The 24,183-nt window shown below is 40.2% G+C and overlaps 1 protein-coding gene across 1 annotated transcript; it reads right to left on the reverse strand.

Annotated features, from left to right (window-relative positions):
- Nucleotides 1–3,577: 3,577 nt before the first annotated feature.
- LOC122659328 lies at nt 3,578–4,327 on the reverse strand. Its single transcript, XM_043854453.1, has one exon. It carries the CDS (start codon nt 4,325–4,327, stop codon nt 3,578–3,580), a length of 750 nt encoding a protein of 249 aa, XP_043710388.1.
- Nucleotides 4,328–24,183: the final 19,856 nt, after the last annotated feature.

Here is a 24,183-nt window from a genome sequence, read left to right on the forward strand (position 1 = left end):
TGGTGGTCTTTTCACTAGGTACAGATATGGAACTCAGTAGAAGGGGTAGGGTGAGGTATATAAGAGTTACCTTCAAGCTTCGGTTGAGGCTTCCTAGCTTCACCTTCCTTCTCTTCTCCTTCTCTCTCTCTCTTTGTTTCTTTCTTTTCTCCCTCTCCAATGTTTTGAACAGTAGGGAATTGATTCTAAGAATGGCCATCTATTTATAGGCCAAGGGTAACTAAGGCCTGTTTGGCTAGGGGCTGCCTTAGCTAAAATGCATTTTTGTCCTAGTTTTTCTTAGTTTCTTTATGTATATAGCCATATAGGTGGGGCCCACATGGTTTCATGGCTGGGGAATAGGTCCTACATGTCCTAGGGAATGTTTTGAGAGGACACATAGCCAAAGAACAGGGTTCCCAGGAGTTTGGAGTGAAAAACACTTATTTCAGACACTTTGGGACTTGCACTGGGTATTAGGGTGCATCGCCCAAAGAATTTTGTTTTGTTAATTTTTTTTGTGGTCTTCCATAGGGGTTAGGGCTTTCACATGGGTATCTTCCCTCTGTAAGGATCCGTTCCCAAAACCACATGGTTCAACGCTTGGTTCAGAGGGTTTGGGTTATGCTCCTTGGTTGGAGAGAGAAGGAATGCGTCTTCTCGAAGGTTATAATTTATCGGGGGGTGGGGGTCATACAATCAAGTGAAATGGGTCACCACCTAGGATTAGGGCCTAGGACCCATTGGTGTAGCCCTGTGAAGGGCTACTGGACTTCGTTTGGTCTGGTCAGAGATTCGGGGTAAGTGGTCAGGTTACGAGAGTAGGAAGGTGTTAAGCAACTACCTTGCCCAGGTAAACTGATCTTTCTACTAGATGCTGGTTTTCGAATATTCTCCCTTTATAAATGTCCTATTCTCACATGTATAGCTAAAATGATGCCTAAACTGCTTAAAATTAAACTAATTTAAATTAACTACTGTACACTACACAAGAGTAATTTAAAAGTCTACATTGTTATGAAATTAAAATGCAATGAAAGAGATGTATACTAGTATGCTTTAAAACTGTAATGCCCCCAAAATCTCCCTAGCGGTTTAGGGACATTTACGGTCCGCAGGATCTCAATTTAGAGGTTGAGAAACGAAGCAAAATCAAAGATAGACACATTAATGTAAAATATTTAAACTAAATATGTTCCATTAATATTAAATGTTTTAAAATTGCTAAAATGAAAACTTACATCCTTGAAACCTCAAACCATAATTAAAAGTCTAAATCCAAATTACATAAAACCTCAAAAATAACTTAAGTCTTAATTCAAAGTTTAAAGCCAAAGATAGCTAATATAAAGGTTCCTTCTCCTCATCATGAGTAAAGTCCTCAATGTCCTCATATGCATAATAATCTCCAAACTCCGTCATATCTGAAATGTGGTGAGGGTAAGCTTCGGGAAAAGCTTAGCAAGTACAATACATGATCCTACAGGTGTAAAAAAATAATCATACAAACAAATTCAAAAGACATACATATAATGTAAGATATCTAGTATCCTATCAGGAAAACGTACATCACCATGATCATAGCGTGTCATCAAACAGATAAGCCAAGATGGTAATGCTCATCAATACAACAATACAGACAGTAAATAAATAAATGCTGAAAGTAAAGGCAGAAGAAACTAACTACGTCTCTCATGTAAATTCGACTAGTAGAGTGATCTTAATCATGCACTGATCATGGCCCTTGTGATAGCAGCACATGCTCATTCTATCATCTCACTCAGTCAAACAGAAATGATTAATACTACCAGGGACCTATAGTAACAGTAGCTCTGCAATGCCCCCGAAGGTTTTAGTAGCACGCTTCTCAAACTCGAATACTATGGTATGGAAGCACAATGTACCAACAAGGAAAGTCATCTTACCTTGTCCCTACATGTAAGTCCATGCAGGTAAGGCAAAATAAATCAATAAAAATATCATATATCATACAAACAATTTTCAGAATAAGGGCTAGCTACACCTCCACTCCACCCTATGATGTACTAACGGTAAAACGAACTAAAAATATGAAAACAGAATTTTTAAAGAATGAAATAAATATGTGAAAATAGAATTTTTAAAGCATCACTAAGTATCCAAGACATGCCTCATAATCGTGAAGATCAAAAAATAGTCTCCAATCAAACGGTAAGCAACTTCTCCAATTCTCTTAGAACGTAACTACAAGTTTTAATTCAAAATAACAAAACAGAATTTTTATATATAACAAAATGCATGAATTTATCAATTAGGAAGCACCATTCAAAGTATTTCATCATACCATCACAATCATGTATAAATTTTCTCTTAAGCATGCATACTTTTAAAGAAAATTTCAGTAGCACCTATCTTGAACTAAATACTGAAGAATAAAATACTCTTCTCAAACACTCAAGTGCATGCATCAATTAAGCAATATAAAAATCTGATATGAGCATGAAATAATTAACTAAACAAGAGACATGAAAATAAGGTTCTAGTTTGACATATATAAAATATCAAGTAAAATCATGCACAGTACTCACCTCTTCTAGAAAATCTGATTAGACAAAATTACTAAAAGTTGTTGGAATCCCAAGCTTGCTAGGTACTCTAATGGTGCTAAATGAGAACTTCTCCGACTTAGAATGCTTGAAGAAGATTGCCACAACTCTAGGTAAAAGCTCCCTCCTTCTCCTTCTTGCTAGGTCAACTGGTAAGGTCCTTCCCTTTATGGAAATCGGACAAGGTCGAAAGATAGTCATCGCCACAACAACTCCTCCAGATGGTAGTGCCATAGATAAATATGGTATTTGTGGTCCGAGTCTAACATTTAGTCTCTTGGAAAAAATTTGGACCCAAAAGAATGTGTCGCATCCGAATCAAAAAGCACAAAAGCAGGTTGAGAAGATACATCTAAAGTACCTGGCAAAAGTTCTAAGTCTTATTAACTCACTCCTACTTACCAATTACAGAAAAGCACACAAGTCTTCAGATAGAAGATATACCTATCACCAAAGAAGGTGATTCCTCTGCATCCTCTACTGTTATGGCAAACATTCAAGCATGAGCTTTCAGTGCTTGACCTTTTTGGTGCTGCTTGTGATGCCTGAAATGCCTGATTTTGAGTCAGTACAGCTCTCAATTGAGTCTCCTATGGTTGCTGCCCTTCATATGGCTAACCCTGATATGGTTGTTGAGGAGGCTGAACTGTCAATGATGGCCTCATCATTGGTTGTTGTGTAGGCTGACCCCACTGGGGTATGAATGGCTGCATCTCCTAACGTAACTATTGTGGACGATAAGGCTGCATCATCAGCTGCTGTCCAGGTAGTAGTATGCGACAAACTCGAGCCACATGTCCAGCTTTTCAACATCGACAAGAGTGAATAGGTCCTATCTGACATGGTCCAGTATGCACTCTACCACACAAATTACAAGCACCCTGGATGCCTTGAGTTTTCTGATGCTTCTGTGGTATGATCTGATTAGCAGCCTGATTGTCAACTGGTATTGGCACCTTGCTGACATTGCTCTAAGAAGTCTCTTTCAAGCTTTCTTCCACCATCAAGGCTCACTATAGTACATCAGCGTAATAAGTAAGCTTTAGCGTCACAATAGCTCCCTTTAGTTGAGCTTTGAGTCCTCTCATGAACTTCTTGGCCTTTTTCTCGTCGATACTGACATGATCCTCTGTGAAGTAAGCTAGGTCTTCGAACTTATTCTTATAAGCCATCACAGAATTGGTCCCCGGAGTCAGAGTAAGGAACTCAATCTCCTTGGCTTCCTTCATGCTATCCGGGAAGTAGCTATCAAAGAAAGCCCATGTGAAACGTGCCCAAGTGATAACTGGATCAACTGTTACCATGATCTGGTTGTGGGCCTTCCACCACATATGAGCCTCTCCTTGTAGCATGAAAGTGGCACAAGCTACCTTTTGAGCATCAGTGCATCCCAGAATAAGAAAAATCTTCTCCATCTCTTCGACCCAAACTGCTGGCCAAAGTGGATCCATGCCTACCCCTTTGAAGACTAGGGGTCCCAACTTCTTGAACCGCTCCATGACTCTCCCAGTGCTATCCCCTTGGTAAGGATGACGATGAGGGTGGGGAGCATTCGTTGCGACAGCATTGATAGCTTGAGTCTGCACGAAGTTCATGAAAGCAGTCATTGCTCCCACAAAGTCCTGCTGGTTGGTTCCTAGAATCGGAGGAGTTGAAGGTAATGGTACATTTCCAACAGGTGGCGGAAGTGGTGCATCTTCAATTGGTGGAGGTGGTGGTGGTGGATTTCTTTCCGCCCTTCTTATTGATCTTCGTGGGGGCATGGTACCTATCAGGGAAAGTACACATGATCATCTAGCTCACACACTCAAACCACACCAAATAAAAGTCCATTTGCTTCAATTCTGTCCATCTAAAGGAAAAAAATAGGAAAATAATACTTCTGAAATTTCAGATTTGATGAAACCAAATTTCTAAGAAACCTAACTTAGAGTTTAAAAATATATCTAAAAATCCCCTTAATAATGTTTTCCTAACTTAGGTTTTTAGTCTCTCCAAAATCAGATTTCCAAATTTGGCAGATTCTGTTACAAAATTTTTAAACAGTTAGAATGTGGGTTTACCAAAATCAACTGAATCCCCAATTTTTCTGGAATGAAAAGGACTCCTAAAAGTGTCTAAAGTAAAAACATCAGATCAAAATTCAATTTCTAAGCCCCTCTGCTAACACCATCTTTCTCAGTTTCCAGGTTTTACCATCAACTATATAGTTTGAAATACATAAATTATTTGACCTACCAAATCATACTCAATTTATCTAAAAATTTTTGGAGGTCCTATGATAGTATCCAATTACTTCCAGTAAAATTTCAGACCCATATTACCTTCCTAAATATATCAAACATCCAAATCAAATTCAAACTGCCATGTTGTCCACTGCAGAGAAATTTTCCTAAATTACGATTTTCAAGTTTGAGTTTCTATGTTCTTCTAGGTTCAATGTCAGTGTCTTAGGTTCATGTTTCTAGTTCATATTAATCTTAAAACCTTTGGCTCTGATACCACTCTGTAACACCCCCAAAACCACCCTAGCGGTTTAGGGACATTTACGGTCCACAGGATCTTAAGTTAAAGGTTCTGAACCGGAGTAAAACCAAAGACAGATATATTAAAGTAAAATGTTTAAACTAAATATGTTCCATTAATATTAAATATTTTAAAGTTTCTGAAATGAAAACTTACATCCTTGAAACCTCAAACGATAATTAAAAGTCTAAATCCAAATTACATAAAACCTCAAAAATAACTTAAGCCTTAAAACATAAAAGTCTTAATCCAAAGTCTAAAGCCAAAGATAGCTAATATAAAGGTTCATCCTCCTCATCATTAGTAAAGTCCTCAACGCCCTCATATGCATAGTTATCTCCAAACTCCATCATATCTAAAGTGCTTAGCAAGTACAATACATGATCCCACAGGTGTAAAAAAATAATCATGCAAATAAGTCTAAAAGAGATACATATAATGTAAGATATCTAGTATTCTATCAGGAAAATGTACATAACCATGATCATAGCGTATCATCAAACAGATATGCCAAGATGGTAATGCTCATCAAAACAGCATTAAAGATAGTAAATAAATAAATGCTGAAAGTAAAGGCAGAAGAAAATAATTACGTCTCTCATGTAAATTTGACTAGTAGAGCGATCGTAATCATGCACTGATTGTGGCCCTTGTGATAGCAGCACATGCAACAGCCATGAACTACATCATTCTATAGTCCCACTCAGTCAAACAAAAACGATTGACACTATCAGTGACCTATAGTAACAGTAGCTCCGCAATGCCCCCTACGGTTTTACTGGCACGCTTCTCAAACTCGAATACTATGGTATGGAAGCACAATGGTCCAACAAGGAAAGTCGACTTACCTTGTCCCCACACGTAAGCCCATGCAAGTAAGGCAAAGCAAATCGATAAAATATCATATATCATACAAACAATTTTTGGAATAAAGGCTAGCTACACCTCCACTCCACCTTATGATGTACTAACAGTAAAACGAACTAAACATTTGAAAATAGAATTTTTAAAGAATGAAATAAATATGTGAAAACAGAATTTTTAAAGCATCAATAAGTATCCAATACATACACTCCTAATCGTGAAAATCAAATAATAATCTCCAATCAAACAGTAAGCAACTTCTCCAATTCTTTTGGAACGTAACTACAAGTTTAATTCAAAATAACAAAACAGAAATTTTATGCACAACAAACTGCATGAATTTATCAATTAGGAAACACCATTCAAAGCACTTCTTCATACCATCACAATCACGTATATTTTATCTTAAGCATGCGTACTTTAAAGAAAATTTCAGTAGTACCTATCTTGAACTAAATAGTGAAGAATAAAATACTCTTCTCAAACACTCAAGTGCATACATCAATTAAGCAATATAAAAATGTAATATGAGCATGAAATAATTAACTAAACAAGAGACATGAAAATAAAATTCTGGTTTGACATATATAAATTATTAAGCAAAATCATGCACAGTACTCACCTCTTCGAGAAAATCTGATTAGACAAAAATACCAAAAGTTGTTGGAATCTCAAGCTTGCTAGGTACTCTAATGGTGCTAAACAAGAACTTCTCAGACTTAGAATGCTTGAAGAAGATTGCCACAACTCTAGGTAAAGCTCCCTCCTTCTCCATCTTCTTTCTCTTTCTCTTCTTTTCTCTTCCTTTTCTTTCTCTTCCTCACTTCTTCGAATTTTCCAACCCTTCTCTCTCCTTGAACGAATTTTTTTTTTTGAATGAGGGAATAAGAGAATGAGTGGAATCATGGCTTCCTTCTAGTCTAGCCACAATGACTTATTTTCTTCCAACTTCGACTCTCTCTCTCTCTCCCTTTCTTCCAGCCCAAGAAATTCTAATCCAAAGGTCTTAAAACACTCCCAATCCTATCACCACATCACTCAACCAATAGGATGCTATTTAAGTTAAATTAGATTTTATCTATAAGAATAATCCTATTTAGTGCAATTATCCTTCAAATTTTATTATGGTGACACCTAACCAATAGGATAGAAGAGATTAGAATCTTTTAATTAATTAGATTTTTTAATAAAGAAGTAGTCCACAATAAGAATCCCTAATTATAGTAATTCCTATTTTCTAATTTGAACTAAGAAGTTCTACTTCCTATTTTTTTTTAATACTTTTATTCAATAGTGAAATAGAATCCTAGATTCATACAAATTATCCATTCTCTCTCTTGGGGGGTCCTTATCCTCGCACAAGCAAGGAAACCTCTCTCCCACGTTTCTCTCTTTCTAATTTAAAAAAAAACTCCCAAGCTAGAATCGTGGAAGCCCCCCTTTTAAGTCCAATAAAAATTATAAAAAAAAAATTTAACTCTACCTCTCAAGAATGGAACCTTAGACCACTATCCATTTGAATTAAATATCGACCCACAAGGCTAGGTTACTAGTTAATCTATAAACATACAAAATCAAATAGATCTCTCTTAGCAACAGATGAATTACTAAGATCCAAGATGAATAATGGGTTGGAATACCTGAGTATTTATAGTTGAGTCTGGCGGTGTGGAAAGTCCTCATCAGTGATGAATGTGCTACGCAGGGTAGATCATCACGTAGTAGAGTTGTACTTGGAATGGTTCCTCGTGAGATGTAGAGTCCTAGTAGGGAAGAGGTTCCCTAAGTATCTTCTTCGTGTTGAGTTTGGTTAGACTTATATCTCTTTGGGATAGTCCTCCCTTTGATATACATCCAGTTGCGACCTTTCAGTGATAGGATAACGTAGATCTTGCGGATGATGTCATGGTTGGACCCCATGGCTTGCAGGGTAGACTTGGCCTTTGGGGTGACCTCTTGGGTTACCGAATTGGTTCTGTCGTGGCCGGGCTTGAGCTAGCCTTCCCATCCGGTCAGGACATGTGGCATCTTGGGACTGGCCCGTATATTTTTGGTTCATCACTTTCCCCCCACTCTCTTGGAATGGAGTGCTCAAGAGAGTAGTATCTGTGTTGTCCTAATCTTATGAGGGGCTTGTTATAAATAAAGCTTCTAGGGAGGAGTTTTATGTAAATGGCTATTTTTACTTGTAGGAAGTTGGTAAATGGGAGAGGTGAGGGGTTCAAACCTCCCTCACTACCTTTTTGCTTTTCTTTTTTTTTACCTTTTCCCTTCATTGAAGCCTTGCCATTTTCACTCTAGTCCATCCTTCCTCAAGTGCTTTTGCTCTCCTCTCCTTTAACCATTCTTTACCAAGTGTGTTTTCTCTTGCCCCCCAAGTGTTTGCTATTTTTCCTCATTGATCAAGTGCATTTTTTTCCCCTTGTCTTCCAAGTTCCAACTGCATTTCTTTTGCTCTCCTAGTGCTTGCCATTTCTCCCCTTTGAGAGAGAGATTTTCCCTTTTTTTTGTCCGTGCCCGGCGCCTCACCCTAGTTCCTCTCGTCGCCCTTGCTTGTCGCTCGCGCTCGTCACCCATGCTCGTCGCTCAACCTCGTCGACCGTGCTTATTGCTCGCTACCTCATCCTCGGTTGGTGGTGCTCATCGCCCGCGACATCGTCGCCATGCTCGGCCTCGTTTGCCCTCGACCTTGTCGCCCTCAGCTTGCGTTCGTCGCTCGGATTTGTGAATTCACCTAGAGGGGGTGAATAGGTGAACGTAGTGAAAAATTTAAACTTTCATGGAAATACAAATATTATCAATATAAGACAAATAAATTGCAAAGATAACACTAATATTTATAGTGGTTCGGCCAAATCTTGCCTACATCCACTCCTCTCAAACTTAGAGAGAATCCACTAAAAACAATCTTAAGAAAGAGCAAGAGAACTCTTACACAACTCTTGATTCCAAGCAAGAGGACTCAAAATACAACTCTTAATTCCGAGCAAGAGGACTCAACCAATCATAAATAAAAAACTACTAAGTAGAAGGGTTACCTCAACCTTAGTATGTGTGTGCTACCTTCCAACTTGAAGCTTGAAGCTTTGATGAAGTGGAGGAGCTTGAGTGTGTGAGCTTGTGATGCTTGAATGCTTCTTGATCAATGTATGCTCACTTGAGACTATGGAACTTAAAGCTTGTAGTATTGGTGGTCAGCCTTCTTTTGAGCTTAGACAAATGTCTATTTATAGACTTGGCAGCTCAAACAAAGTTAGGAACTATTTTAAGTTTGGATTTAGAAGACAGAGTTGATCCGGTATACCGTTTCCTGGTCCTGTATACCGAATCAGCAAAAGCACATAGAATATACCCGTTGATCCAATGGTCAAATCCCAACAGTGATGATCTGATTCGGTATGTCGGATCATGATCCGAAATGGTTTTGTGATCCGGAATGTTGGATCCAATTCGGCATTTGCCAGAACCTTACTCTAGGCAATTTTCTTGAGATTGCATCTAAAACGGTATGCCATTTCATAATCTGGCATACCAGATCAGCCAATATTGCTGCAATCAATCAAATCCTTTGTTGGATAGGTTAAGGTCGATTCCAATGGGCTAAGTCTCATAGAATAGGTTTAATTTAAACCTCCTAAGGTCATTCTATATGAATGTATGCGTGTGTGTGTGTGTGTGCATTATATTAATTATGACCTTAATTATGATTTTACAACTTAGTACAATTCTAAGTCTTCAATCTTCTTCAAGTCTTGAACTTCACTTCTTTACATGAATGTCTTCAATGTGAGTTCCTCTAACTTATCTTTAAAACTTGTTCTCTATTCTTCATGATTCTTTGACGTCTTGAAAGATTGGACAAAGGTTCAATTTGCTTTGAGCATCAATCTCTTGAATTGAGTGCTCCCCCTCACTTAGTGTCATGTTCTTATCTATGCATCTTAAACAAGAGTTAGTACAATTCAGTTTATTTGTTATCATCAAAACATTAATATCATCATGATAGATGATTGGAGTGTATGTATGAGGACTTTTCCTCAACAATGTTCGGCCTCGTCGCCCGCGGCTTTAGCTGTTGGCTTTGTACTTTGGGCCTTCGTGGTCTGTAGCCTCGTTCTAAGGCTTATCTCCTACTCTTCAGGTTCGGCAATCACCTTTTCCTTCCCTCTCTCTCTCTTTTCTTCTTTTTTTTTTTGTTTGAATACTGACTTGAACTTGCTCTTTCTCATAGGTGTAGTTTGATTTATCGTCAAGGTATCTTGGTGTTAGGGAGCTTCATTTGAGTAAGTCTTCTCTTCCCATTGCTATGTCGAGTAGCTCTAACTTTGACGATATATGTGGAATACCTAATGTTAGCGGGGCTACACTAGGCCCGTCCTCATCTGAGTCGGATGTGGACACCCTTCCTCCCTTGCCTTCCCCTAGGCCTATACTCAGTGATGAGGGGGAGGGAGCCACTAGCCTTGTCCATTCTGCCGAGAGCCTAGACTCGGATGGTCACTTCGATGGAGGCAATTCCAGGGTATCAGTCCCTGCTACGGAGACTATTGGGATTGGACATTATCATAGTTCTTTAACCTCTTCTGATTTGGCATCCTTACGTCAGTTGTACCACATCCCATATATATAAATCCCTAGATCATAGATATTAGGGGATGTGAATTATAGAAACAGTCTATGCTCTTGGTTACTCCATACCCCTAATCAAATATCAAACGAGTGACTTGATTAAATGAAAACCCCAACAAGTAACAAAGATTCGATGTGAAAAAGGGGAAGGGGATGAACCTCAAGTTCTATTCTAGTAACCACACAAATAAGTAAATATATTTGAGGATGTGCTAATAAATTATTTTCCATGAGATTTTAGGGCATACAATGGAATTAGTCATACCTTGGAATGTTTTTCCCAAATAGTGAGAATTCAAGAATCCATTCTAACTATTACTACGAAACAGTAGAAATAATTCAACTAAGCATGGTAAACTTGACAGATAATTTCTAGAGTTCTTTGAAAGGAATTTTTTAAAACTTAATCAAAACACATTATGTATACAAAAATTTACAAAAATAGTGGCATTGACCGATTAGGGCTTGATTCAATCGAAAAACCCTAGTCTCAATAGAGTTTTGTCATGGTTTTGGTGTTTACATGGCTATGAAAATGCAATTTAAAGCAAAAAATAGCCACAAACTTAAAATGAACATCCCTAATCGATGGAAAAGAAGGAGAGAATGGAAAGGCAACCGAAAACCCTAGGAGAGAAGGGAGAGAAAATCTGGGAAGAAGGAAGTGGAGGAGGAACCCTTACCTTGTATCGTTGGGGTCAAATCTTGATGGGTAGGGTCTCTAAACCACCAAGGAGGGGCAAGGGAGGCGCGAACGGAAGTCCCTTGGAGAGCCTTTGCACTACAGTTCCGTCTTCATCCTTTGGAGCCAAAATGACTTTGAAAAACTCATGGCTATGTTTTTATTAAATTTAGCAAATGGATGCACGAACGGATCCACCATCGTGATTCCGTCCGTCAATCCATCCAGCACAAAATTATAATTTTTTGTTCCTAGAATTGCACGGAACATCGAATGGATCCACCATCGTGATTCCGTCTGTAGTTCCATTCGTATCGATATTTTTACCAAACCAAGCCCTCTGAGAATGGACGAACGAACGGATTCATGTTACATAATCCATCCGTTAATCCGTCCTGCCTGTTTTACGATGGAGCCATGAACGGACTCACAACATTGATTCGGTCTGTGAGTCCGTCCGTTATTTGTTGGGAATTTGGGCCCAAATTTTTGAGAACTTGTGGCCACACCTATATGTGATGATTATATGCCTATACCCTAAACTTACACCCATGTTGTTTGATCTATTCGTGTTGATTGTTTATCTTTATTGTATGCTTTAAGGTCAAAATATTAGGGCCTACGCCAGTCGAACAAGCCAATAAGAAATGACAGACATTAGTATGTATTGTGGCTCCCCTCTTATGTGAGAGAAAATGATTTACCCTTGAGGATGAAAATCCTTAAGCTTCGTGATCGAATAAACCTAAATTAGTCACGAGGACCAAACCTATATGGTGTAGAAACCTTAATGAGAGTATAGAATCCAAGATTTGTGGCCAGATAGAGTAAGGAGGTAGCAACTAGTATCAGGTTGTTGTTATAAGATAACTTAGTTAATCGACAGATGGAGACCTTTTACAAGGGGAAACCACTCATGAAATCTCCCAAGTTAATGGCAGTCCCACTTGGATTTGCTTAGTTCATTCGAACCTTTAATTAGACCCTTAGAAAGAGTGCCAAAATATGTTTAGAACTCCCAGATGACCTTAAGATTATTAAGGACTTAACGATTAGACAAAATTCCAGAATATGTAAATGGAAAATTAACTTCGGATTCCTCCGTTTCTAGGAAGTCTGTCGGACCCATGTTCGAGCTGTGACCTGTGCTCATATTTGATCCATTTGTGTTTAATATTTTTGGGTTCGAATCCCCTAGTATGTCGTACTCGAGATTTACTTTTCAACATGGATTAGTCCTGTTTGGCGGGTGCATTCTTAGGAATATGAGTAAATTTTTTGAAATTATTTTTTACTTAAATGCATGTGTGGAGTTTGGGACCCAAAAAGTAACTTCCTTGATCTTTAAAATGTTTGACTAGGATAATTTTCCTGCACTGCTAATGTGACCTTGCCTCGTCCTTACTATGTTAGCTAGTTTGAGTCCTGACCTTGATCAAGTTATTTATGGGTTAGTGGTCAATAAACTTGGTGTTGGCCTGGGTAAATCACGGATAGGCTGAATAGCAAGATCTACTTGACCGGGGGCAACATTTAAGAGAGAGTTAACTTAGACCAAGACTAATAAGAGATTGTTTGGTTCTCGAAAGGGGACTCATATGGACTTTCTTCTGTTGGATGGTTGAATTGTAGATTCATGAGCTTGTGAAGGCTGAAGCTGAAGGATGTAACAGGAGCTATTCCAACAACAGATATGAATGGAGTAATGGGTCGCTAAATGCATTCCCTCCGTACTGGGAGTGAACAATAGAAGATTCCATCAATATTCCAAATCATTCTAAAGTTAGGTTAGGTAATGAAATAACCCGAAGGGAAGGCATTCAGAATATGAACCCGATGTCAAGGACTAAATAAAGTAAAACCTTGTAACTCAAGGATGGCTAGAGTGTAATACCGACCTGATCTAGGAAGATCAAGGAACCTTCTGTTCCTTGGGGCTTAACCTAGTGTTTAAGGCCCTATTTTTTCTGGTATATTTTAAGCATCGACTCATAGCCCAATTGAGCCCTGGGTCACTGTGAACCACACCTCTTGTGGTAATGCAACTTTGTAAGGAAGAGAAATTATAAGTCCTGACCTACCATGCTATGTAGGCACTGCCCCGCTTTGACCAGACCTCTGAGTTAGTCCGTGCAGTGGTTGAGTAGGAGCTGTTGTTATTTAGTGGTCCCCACCCATTGAAATCCGTAGATGCGTCAAATTTCGAGGATGAAATTTTTATAAGGTTGGGGGAATGTTACACCTTTACCTGAAATACACCCTAATACCCCGGGTCAAATTGGACTTTTATTGACGGGTGAAGCCACGATGGCAATGGTCAACACCCATGACCTTGAACTCTAACAGTCAAGGGGGAAAGCTCAGACACAAGGAATTGCGTTCACACCTTGATGGGCGGTTGGACCCCACCATGGGTAAAACTAAACCCTAAATTCTATTATACATATCCCCTCGAAATCCTGGGAGTGTGGGTCAAAGTCCCGTAACTTTTCTTTTCTTTTGAACCCTCACAGCAGTAACAGAGTCATGAATGGACTCACCAGACTGGTTCCGTTTGTGGATCCGTCCGTACTATTTCTTACCCTTCTGATGTATTTTCATGTGGGACCCACGTCCCCATGGTCCAGACACCATAACTAGGTCCTCGGACAAGATGGACTCCCACCCTTACCTTCTTGGAGTAGGTTGGGCCATGAATGTTGGCCCACAAGACTTAACTTAATTAAATAATGGAATCTTGATTTAACTTGAGCCAAACCAGCTCTAGAACTAAAATGCTTTTATAGGACCCTAGGCTAGGCCAAACGTGCCCTAACTAGTTAGACCTAATAGAGTTTGTGACCTTAGCCAAATAGGCCTTAAGGCCCACTTAAACCTAAAGGACCATTCTTTGTCTTGGGGGCACCTAGGCAAACAAGCCCTAAGGCCTCTTTTTATCTTTAAAAGAGAGGTTCAACCCCAAAATTCTCCCATCTCTCCCCCTCCAAGCTAAACCGTGGAGGAGAAGAAGAAGTAAGGAAGAGGAATGGGAGGGGAAAGGAAGAAGATGGAAGGGAAGCCAAACGAGTTTTGCTGCCCTACCTTCCCTTTTGCTGTCCGGACAAGGATTGAAGAAAAGAAGTAAAAGGGAAGAAGGAGAGAGGAGGAGGTGGATCTTCAAGGTTGGCTGGAGTTGGGGTTGGAGCTCCACTCACCAAGGTATGTTTTTATTTATTGGTACCTCCCTCTTCTCCACTTTGTTTGTGAGTTTGAGTAGATTTATTGAGGTGGAGCTAACCTAGGGTTCCATTGGGACTCAAGGTGAGGCTTAGCCCTTAAATGGGGCTCTAATAATGAAGACCAACCTCTAATGTAGGCTCCTATCAGCCACCTTACAGCCATTGTTGTTGATTCCCTGATTTTCAAACCCCAAACCTTATATTGGACCAAAAAGGAGTTAGATCCTTGTGTGATCTTGGATCCTTGAGATGGGACTAGGTTCTAGTGACCCTAGGGAGACCTATGATACCCCTCCATGACCCAAACTCCAGGTTCAAAACCTTAAGAAATATCGAAAAGAACTACGACGGATGCACGAATGGAGTCATCGTCGTGGTTCCATTCGTAAGACCATCCCGTGTATTTTGGTAGCTGGTTCCAGTGGTGCTAGGAACAGATCTACTTTGTTGCCTTCGTCCATGGTTCCGTTCCCTCTCGGGAATGTCTCAGGGACTGAATGGATGCATGGATAGATTTATAAAGAGGTTCCATCCATAGTTCCGTTCGCTCTCGGGTGTGTCTCAGGGTTTGAACGGACGCAGGAACGAATTCAGGTGGAAGTGCCATCCGTGGATCCGTCCCTCATATTTTGACCTGTTGGCCTAAATGGAGTTAGGGACGGACTAACTCTATTGGTTCCATTGGTGAATCCATCTATGCTGTCTTGTTTGAAACCCAACTTTAACTTTGGGGGCATAACATAGGACCCCTCTATACATCTTTTAACATTTGTTCTCACAATCTTAGGCTACCCAACTCGATGGATAGAAGGAGCACCAGTTAGATTCATGTCAACCACGTCGGGTGATACCCGAGTTAGGTGAGTGGGTTTTGAGTGATTTGTTTAGGCTTGAATATCTATTAAATATTCATTATCATGCTACTGTATGAATTATAAGCATCTTGCGCATTTGCATTATTTATCTTGATTATGAACTGGAATGAATGTGATGTGTTAATGGTTCACTAATGTATCGGGTCACGGCGCCGGGTGTACCAGCACCGAAACCTAAAAATAACTATAAAACATGTTGATTGTCATCTTACCCTGTATGCGCCGTGCCATGCTGGTACCCGGGTACTAGATGGAATGGAACGTTGATGCACCCGAAATATCTCTCACGACGATAGGACTTGCATGTAGCATATCTATAGTTAGGATTCTTGTTCCCTTATGTTACAACCCTTACCAACAGGGGTTTATGTGTTGGATAGTCTGAGCACCTATTGCTTATGGGGGAGAGAGGCTAGGTCAGGGGTAGTGACGGCTATTGGGGTCTACTACTGGGTGGTTTGATGGCTTCACCGGCGTAGGCTCCCTTGTGATAACTGAGGTTTCATTGTGGCGATATGTTAAGTGACCCACAGTGTCTCCCGAGTTATCATAGTAGCATACACTTGACTTAGAATTTTTGTCCTAGGTGAAAAATAAATCTAACATGTGCATGCATCATAGATTGCTTTCAAATTGTCTATTGCGTGTTTGTGCATTCCCCTTGCTCTCTCACTAGCTTGTGGAGCTAACCCTGTTGCGCAACCTCTTTTAGTTGATATGAAGGTAATCCTCTTGATGAGCTCCTATGGATGCCAATCGAGTGGATCCGGTGGCTTGGACTTGGATGTCAATGTACACCCAAGAATAGTGCCCGTGTGACGTGATTTAAATATTTTTTCTGTATTCATCTTCATTCATCTACGGACTCAATGTATAAACTTATAGAATTTACCAGATGGATACGGAATATAGTAATTGTAATTTATGATTATCACTAGAGAACCGACACCTTGTACTTATTCGATTTTAAAACGATTTATGCTTCCGCGAAATTTAAATATCTTTATTTTGGAACAATTTCTCCAATGGTTTACGTACCCCAACATTATCATGCCTTGATATTGGGTAGGCTATGGATTGGGACACTGTATCTGTGATCCTGGTAGTTTTGGGATGACCCTTGTCTTTCCAGTCACCCATTTTCTTGTAAAATACCCTTAATTGGGATGGGGGAGTGACAAAATTGCTAGAGAGTGGGTGGACAAGAGTCGGCTTCCCACTGATCGGGAGCTCATACGAGAAATGAGTGACTCTAGGCTGATGCGGTCTCTCTGCGGAGACTTGGCTTCTGTGAGTTTGCGCCTCTTTATCTTCTCTTCTCCTTTCTTTGTATGGTGATGGTTTACTGACTTTAAGTTGGTTGCAGGTTCATCATGATGAGCACATTTATGTGTGAAATCTTAGGGCATAAAGCATACATTTTACCACATTGGACAGAGTTACTCGGTGCTTTCTTGTGCTTTTTAGGTTTTAGGTGAATTCTTGTGAAAATGGAGGAGATGATGCTAAGAAAATGTTTTTAAGCTATTTAAAGGTGTTAATGGCTTGGATGCGTAGCCCATCGAGTCGCTTCGTAACGGTTCAAACGGCACTTGATTCCGAGTTGAAACGAAGAAGTTACAGTCATTTCCGTAACGAAGCACGAAAATGGCCTATAGGGGTTTATTTGTAATTATTGACAGTCGGCTGGGGACAAAGTGAAGCGAAAGTTCAGATTTCAGGGGCCTTAACGAAATTATTAGAAGTTATATTTCTTGTACCCAAAAGATTCCATTTGGAGGGCTCTGGACAGTCCAACTTCAACTTGAGATATCTTGGGCTCCCGAACTCCAAATTGGACAAAATTTTGGTCTATTTTGGGTGCTTTTTCGCAAGGAACACAATGGTGAGGCCTATATAAGCACCCCATGCTTCACGTTTTCTGAAGGATAGAATGGGTATTTTATTTATTCTTAAAGGAATCCTAGTCATCACCCATACTCTCTCTCTCCTCCAACTTCTCAAGGGCACTTCTGGAATTCTACTTGGGATAGATTTATTTTGAAAGATATTCTCTCACCTATGAAAAGTTGAAAAATCAAAGATGCTTTGATTTTATTGCTTGGAGAAGATATCTACAAAGAAAAGGAAGACTTGTTAGAATTGGAAGTTTACTTTTCTAGAAATAGAAGGTCATGTAAACAATCTTCTTCTTCTTCTTTCTATTTTTTTCTTTTTCTTAGGATTCAAGGCATTGTAAAAGAGGAAGGAGAAGAGAATATTCTCTTTTCTTAGGGAATATTTCTCCTACACTTCCCTCTTCTCTCTTCTCCTCTCTTCCCCCTATAAATACCCCTTGCCCTTTGGCATGTAAGAAGTTAGTTTTTTAGTTTAGTTTTTAGTTAGTTTCTAGTTCAATTTTAATTCAGTTTTTAGTATAATTTTTAGTTCATTCACTTAGTAAAATTTCTTTTCTTCTTCTCCTTCTAAGTTGTGATTTTTGGCTTTTCTAAGTTCTAGTTTGCTTTTTGATTTTCATTTAATGGTTGTAATAGGTTTAGTTTATGCTTTAATTTCAATTTAAGTCTTTAATTGGGTTGTAATTTCTTAATTCTAGTTTAGGTTTTAAGCCTTCTAGTCTAAGTTCTTAAGTTGATGACAAGACTTGAAGATTTAGAAAAGGAGGCCATGGTAAGTTTATGCAAGTATTCAAGCTTTTCAATTACATTCATGCAAGCACATCCAGGTTTTACTATCTAAACTCTCAATCTCATTCTCCCTCTCCTCTATCTCTCTCTATCTTCTTCTTCTTCTCCCTCTATTTCTTTTATTTTTTTTATATGGTTGTGGTATGTGGATGCACTTTTATTCCCTTATTTCTTTTTATGTGATTATGAAGTGTGGCTGCATTTTTGTTATTCCTTCCAATTTACGTTAGTTTGATAGGTTAGATGTTCATGTGTTAGGACGCCAATTTAATCCCTTAATTTTGTTAGATGCTTATGAGTTAGGATGTATTAATTTTCATTAGTTTAATTAGTTTAATTTAACACTTTAATTTGGTTCACTTTGCATTACTTTTAAGTTAGTTAAATAGAGTGACGTATATCTCCTCGTGTTCGACCCGTAGCTACGATTGACCCGTACGCTTGCGGTAATTTTTAAACTCAAACACATCACCATACTACAGAGGCAGTGTTACGCTTCGAGAAGTATGCCTTCCAGAACGTTCAGCATGCCCAGCGCTTGCGGAGTTTGGAGAGGGAAGTCTTAGGACGGAAAGCCGAATGTGAGGGGGGGGGTGCCCAGGAGAGGAAGATGGCCGAGGAGATTCATGTGTTGTCTTCCCAGAAGGCTGCTTTGGAGGCTGGGACTACTGATTTATCTAGTAGGGTCCGAGCCCTTGAGGATGAGCTTTATGCCCTACGGCAGAAGCATGATGTCGATCTTGCCCATGCCCGTGAGTAAGCCGTGGCTGACTTTCGAGTATCTCATGCCTGCGAGGACATGTTCTATACGTACAATGTTGAGGTTTATACTATGGGTATAAATGACACCGAGGGCTTTGTTCTCGGGAGAACTCCCAGTTACGACTTTAGGGAGTTTCAGAGCTATGTTCCTCTTCCCACTGCGGATGCCGATGAGATAGTGGCGGATGACCCTTGTCTGGAGGAGGGTGTTGAGGTGGTTGCATCTCCGGGCGTGGTTCCCCTTCAGCTTTTTAGGGCTCCTTCTCCTTCATCCTCTTTCGTTGTTGTGGATACTGACGAGATGGTAGCAGATGACCCTCGTCTAGAGGAGGGCGTCGAGGCGGTTTAGTCCCCGAACATAGTTCCCCCTTATTTGGAGGAGGACTTTGATGTCGCCATTACTCTTCTTGAGCCTTGATTTTATTTCTTTCTTTATGTAATAGAATACTTTTTTTGGCATGAGCTTATAGTGGCTTTCATAACCTCAGTACTATCTTTGCCTTGAATCTTTGTGCTTGAGTCTTACTTCTTTTCTTATACGTATTGTAATTTACCATTGTCTGTTGTCTCGTGGCCAAAAGGCCTTGGTGGCATAGAGCTTCGTGGTTGATGGCCTTGGTTGGCATAGAGCCTCGTGGTTGATGGTCTTGGTCCGCTTGATGGCCAAAAAAACATCACCTGCACCTGCATCTCCGGCACTCGAAGCCCTAGTAGTGCGTGGTTTGGATCCCATAAACTCTATATCATCATCATCATCAATCTCTGGGGGCCCTCCACCTTCCCCATATTTGACCGGCTCCCCAGAGCTGTAATAATCATAGTATAAGCCCATCCTCTGCAATGCATTAAACCTAAAAGGCCCTTCGGAGCTTGTTCCCTTGGCTTCATTGTTGAGGTCTACTCCAAAATGAAGGAAAACCTGGGTGAGTAATCTACCATATGGCAAGGTGTTCTTGAGGCGAGGATTGGCCACTGCATGAGCCATATGCTGAATGATAATATAAGGAAGACAAGTGTGTTGGGTTGTGTAGAGGGAGTATGCCAGTGTTGTAGCCATCAGAGGAGGTTGAGTGTTGTGTCCTTTAGAGGGAGCCAAGTTGGTCTTAGCAAGGAAGGTAAGAACCCGCTAAGAAGGACCAAACCTTGAGAGGTCATCACTATCATCAGTCTTATCATTGGTGAGTGTCCGCTATAATTTCTAACGATCTATAGGAGACAAACATCTGTTTGGGTCACTTCCAGGGATATAGTAGACTCTGTCTCCTTCTGCAGAAATGTTCAGAAGTATCCCCAATTCCACTTCATTGAAGGCAATGGTTACCCCCTTCACAAATGAGGTTAACCTAATGCCCTCCATCCTCATTGACTAGCACCAAGTTGGAGTAAAACTCCCTGACCAGTGTGGGATAGTAGAAGTCTAGGTTGGTCAACTTGCTGCTCCACCTCAATTTGCTGAATCTAATCCCCACCTTGAATGCAATCAATTCCTCCACCATGGCATCTCTCTCCACTAAACATTTCCTGTCATGAATGTGCTCTCGGTAAATGTCCTCAGTTTCTGCAGATGTAAATCGCCCAACATTGAAGGTGAGGGGAGGGGCTGGCACAATGGCTAGATCATTTCGCCTGCACGGAGCCATGGGAAATCACTACACACAAGAGACCACCAAAAGATAACAATAATTGAGCCAAATTTTAATAAATAAGATAAGATGGGTGTGGACATTATAGATGCAGATACATGTATTATGTGGGGATTTCTTGGATGAGAGTATAGATCCAAGATTTGTGGCTAGACAGAGTGAGGAGGTAGCAACCTAGTATCGGTTGTTGTTAGAAGATAACTTAGTTAATCAACAGATGGAGACCTTTTACAAGGGGAAACCACTCATGAAATTTCCCAAGTTAATGGCAGTCCCACTTGGATTTTGCTTAGTTCATTTGAACCTTTAATTAGACCCTTAGAAAGAGTGCCAAAATATGTTTAGAACTCCCAGATGATCTTAAGATTATTAATGTTACACCCGCACCCGAAATATACCTTTATACCCCGGGGCAATTTAGACCTTACCCAAAGGGTAATGCCATGGTGGCAATGGTCAACACCTATAACTGTGAACTTAAAATATTATTAAAAGTGTTCCCTCGAAGTCCTAGAAGTACGGGTCAAAGCTCCATAATTTTCCTTGAAGTTTGGGCCTTGACAGGAGCACTGGAGTCACGATCGAACTCACTCGAACTGAAACCGCTCGAGGATCCGCCCGTGCTGTTACCTGTCTTTTTGGTTTATTTTTCTGTGAGACCCACATTCCCGTGTCCCAGACAGTATAATCAGACCCTTGGACCAGATGGACCCCCACCCTTACCTTCTTTTGCATTTTGGACCTTATATGTGCGCCCACAAGACTTAACGTAAAGAATTAATGAGTTTTATATTTAACTCAAAACCAAACAAAGCCTAAGGACTAATAGGTCTTCTGAGACTTAAGGCTAAACCAAACATGTCCTAACTAACTAATTAGACCTAATGGGTAAAGACATGGCCAAACAAGACTTAAAGCCCAACTAAAACCCATTTAAACCTAGAGGGCACTAAGTGTTTGAGGGCACCTAACCAAACATGCCCTAAGACCCATTTTAGTTATTTATGGGTATGAGCTCTTTAGCTCATTCCCATTTCTCCCAATTGCTGAAACCGTAGAAGAGAGAAAGGAAGGAGAAGAAAAGGAAGAAGAAGAATATGAAGAAGAAGAAGAAGAGAAGGGAAGGGAGAAGAGAGGAAGCTGCTGTCCTCCCCTCCTACACCTCATCTCATCCCTCCCCTCTTGCTGTCCGGATAAGGAAAGAAGAAGAGGAAGGAAAAGAAGGAAGAAGGAGAAGAAGAAAAGGAAAGAAAAGAAGAGGAGAAGAAGGAGAAGTAGAAGGAAGGAGGTTAAAGAAGGCTCACCTAGCCTTGTGCTTGCTGCCTCCATTGAAGGTAAGCTATCTCTCCTCCTCCATTTCTCTATTTATTAGTTTAGGTTTTGGATTTTGAGATTGGAAGTAGCTTGGGTTCCACTTGGGACCCAATGCTCTTGTGTTGGGGCTTGTTCTTAGTCCCTTTGGGTGCCATTGGTGTGCCATTCAACCCAAGCCATGAACACTTAGGGATTTCACCCAAAAACCTAAGTTTGGGTTGGGAAATTGGATATAGACCATAAATGGCTTAATTTATTGTGCCATTAGGATATTTGGGACCCTAATGAACCTTGGAAGTCATCCCTACCAGCCCTTGAAGCCATTGGGGCATTGGGGATCAATTTGGATGAAGTTCGAACTTGAAAAATCCATTCCTACTGTGAGTGGACTCAGGGGCGGACTCAGAATCGTGCATCCGCCTGTAGACCCACCCTTCTCGGGTGTGTCTCAGGGTTGCAACTGATGCACGGGCGGACTCACACAACAGAATCCGTTCGTGGATCCGCCTGTAGTTTACAGCATGACCACTGTTCAGTATTTTGGCCATAACTTTGTCTATACATATTGTATCGATGCGATTCAAGTTGCGTTGTAAAATACACTCAAAGGGATACATTTATATGAAGGAAATGTGGATCTAATCCAAATAAAAGACCCTCAAAAGTAGACCCAAACCCAGCTGATATATTTTGACAGCAACTTAGGAGCATTATTGTAATCCGGTGACCTCACCCACATTGTGCTTGTGTAATATTTGATAAATCTTATTTGGGGGTTCATTACCACCTAAAGAGCCCCCTAAATATATTAATTAATTGACCTATCGAGGTGTCAAGGTTTACACTTGATGCCCTTAAAACCCCCTTGCTGTCGTAAGGGACTTGTGACCTCAACCTAGAAATGGAAAATCCTAAGGAGAGACCAATCTATGGGGTCTCCCAAGACCAGTGAATGATATGAGACATTATGCCCCTAGGAAGGTTTAGGACACCCTCCCCTAGCTCATGAGGCTGTTGGATCTCAAGAAGAAGGTTGGGAATCAGACTAACTTAAGGATTTCATGTTTAGAATTACTTGTCTATAACACTTGGGGCTCCTCTTGGGACCCGTCCACACTTCCTAACTTTATGTTTCACGTATCCCTAGGCTACCTAACCAGTGCAGGAGAGCATATACCAAGGCAAATCTTACTGAACACATTGAACAACAAGAAAGCAAACTGTGAGTGGGTTTTGGGTGATGTTTGGGCTTGTTATATATATATATAATAATAATAATTGTGTGGTCTGTGTGTGATGTAAAATAGAAAACTATGTAAATATGCAAAGAAAACTATGTAAATATGCAAATAATAGGCTTATGTTACCATAAGAAAGGATCGAATCATACAATTGTGCGGTCTGTGTGTGATGTAAAATAGAAAACTATGTAAACATACAAAGAAAACTATGTAAATATGCAAATAAACACTTGTGTGGGTGCTAGCAGGTGTTGTTGATCCAATATGGATCCTTTATCACACTCAGAAGGGGGTAACCCTCAGCGATCTACCATTTTGCAGGTAGTCTTCTACTGTGAGCAAGTAGGCGGTTGTGCCGACCAAATGAACTTGGAATATGCAAAGTTAGAGGCGGCAGAGCCGGCCAAATAAACTTGAAATATGCAGAAAACTTGATAAAGCCTTAAATTAAATCTTTAGAGAACTTATTACAGGCATAGGACTTGAAGCATACAAGGATAAGCGAAGAACTTAAGGACTTGGATACAAGTAAGGACACTAGAAGGGTTAACTTACAGGTATAAGGACGAACTCTTGGAAGCTTGGGATAAAAGCTTATGGAACTTGGAGATCTACCGTAGGAGGTTCACCTTCGGAAGATAATTACAACTTGAATACATAAAAGTACACTTGAAAATCTAAAATGAAAAACTCAGAGGATCTACTTAGATCCGGCTGATGTTGAAGAACTTGGAAGAGATGAGTTGCAGAGGTGCTGCACTATTTTGTTTTCTCCCCAATTTTTCTCCCCCTCCTTGGAAGGCGAAGTGGTCCTTTTATAGAAGGCTGGCTGACATGCCACTGAAAGTGAGCCTTATCCGGAAGGAATCTAGGGATCACATGTGCTACAGTGGAGTGTCAGAATCTTTTGACTTTCGAGGCAAAAGACATTGAAAGTAATTTTGTCGTGGTCTTGAGATGCTACTGAAAATGGGTCGGCAAATCTAGCTGGCTGAAGTGACTTGGAACTATTCCAAAAGTCAATTTTACTATTCATGAATAGTGTTTTTGATAAAGAATAGTGAAAGGAATGGTCATCAGGGCATTCCAAGCATCTAGAAGGATATAGTTTTCCCCATATGAACCAAACACTGGTTATACCATATTTAAATGGGCCTAGTAGTGGCTTGACTATCCGA

The sequence above is a fragment of the Telopea speciosissima genome, chromosome 4 (genome assembly GCF_018873765.1).
Source record: "Telopea speciosissima isolate NSW1024214 ecotype Mountain lineage chromosome 4, Tspe_v1, whole genome shotgun sequence".
NCBI lineage: Eukaryota > Viridiplantae > Streptophyta > Magnoliopsida > Proteales > Proteaceae > Telopea > Telopea speciosissima.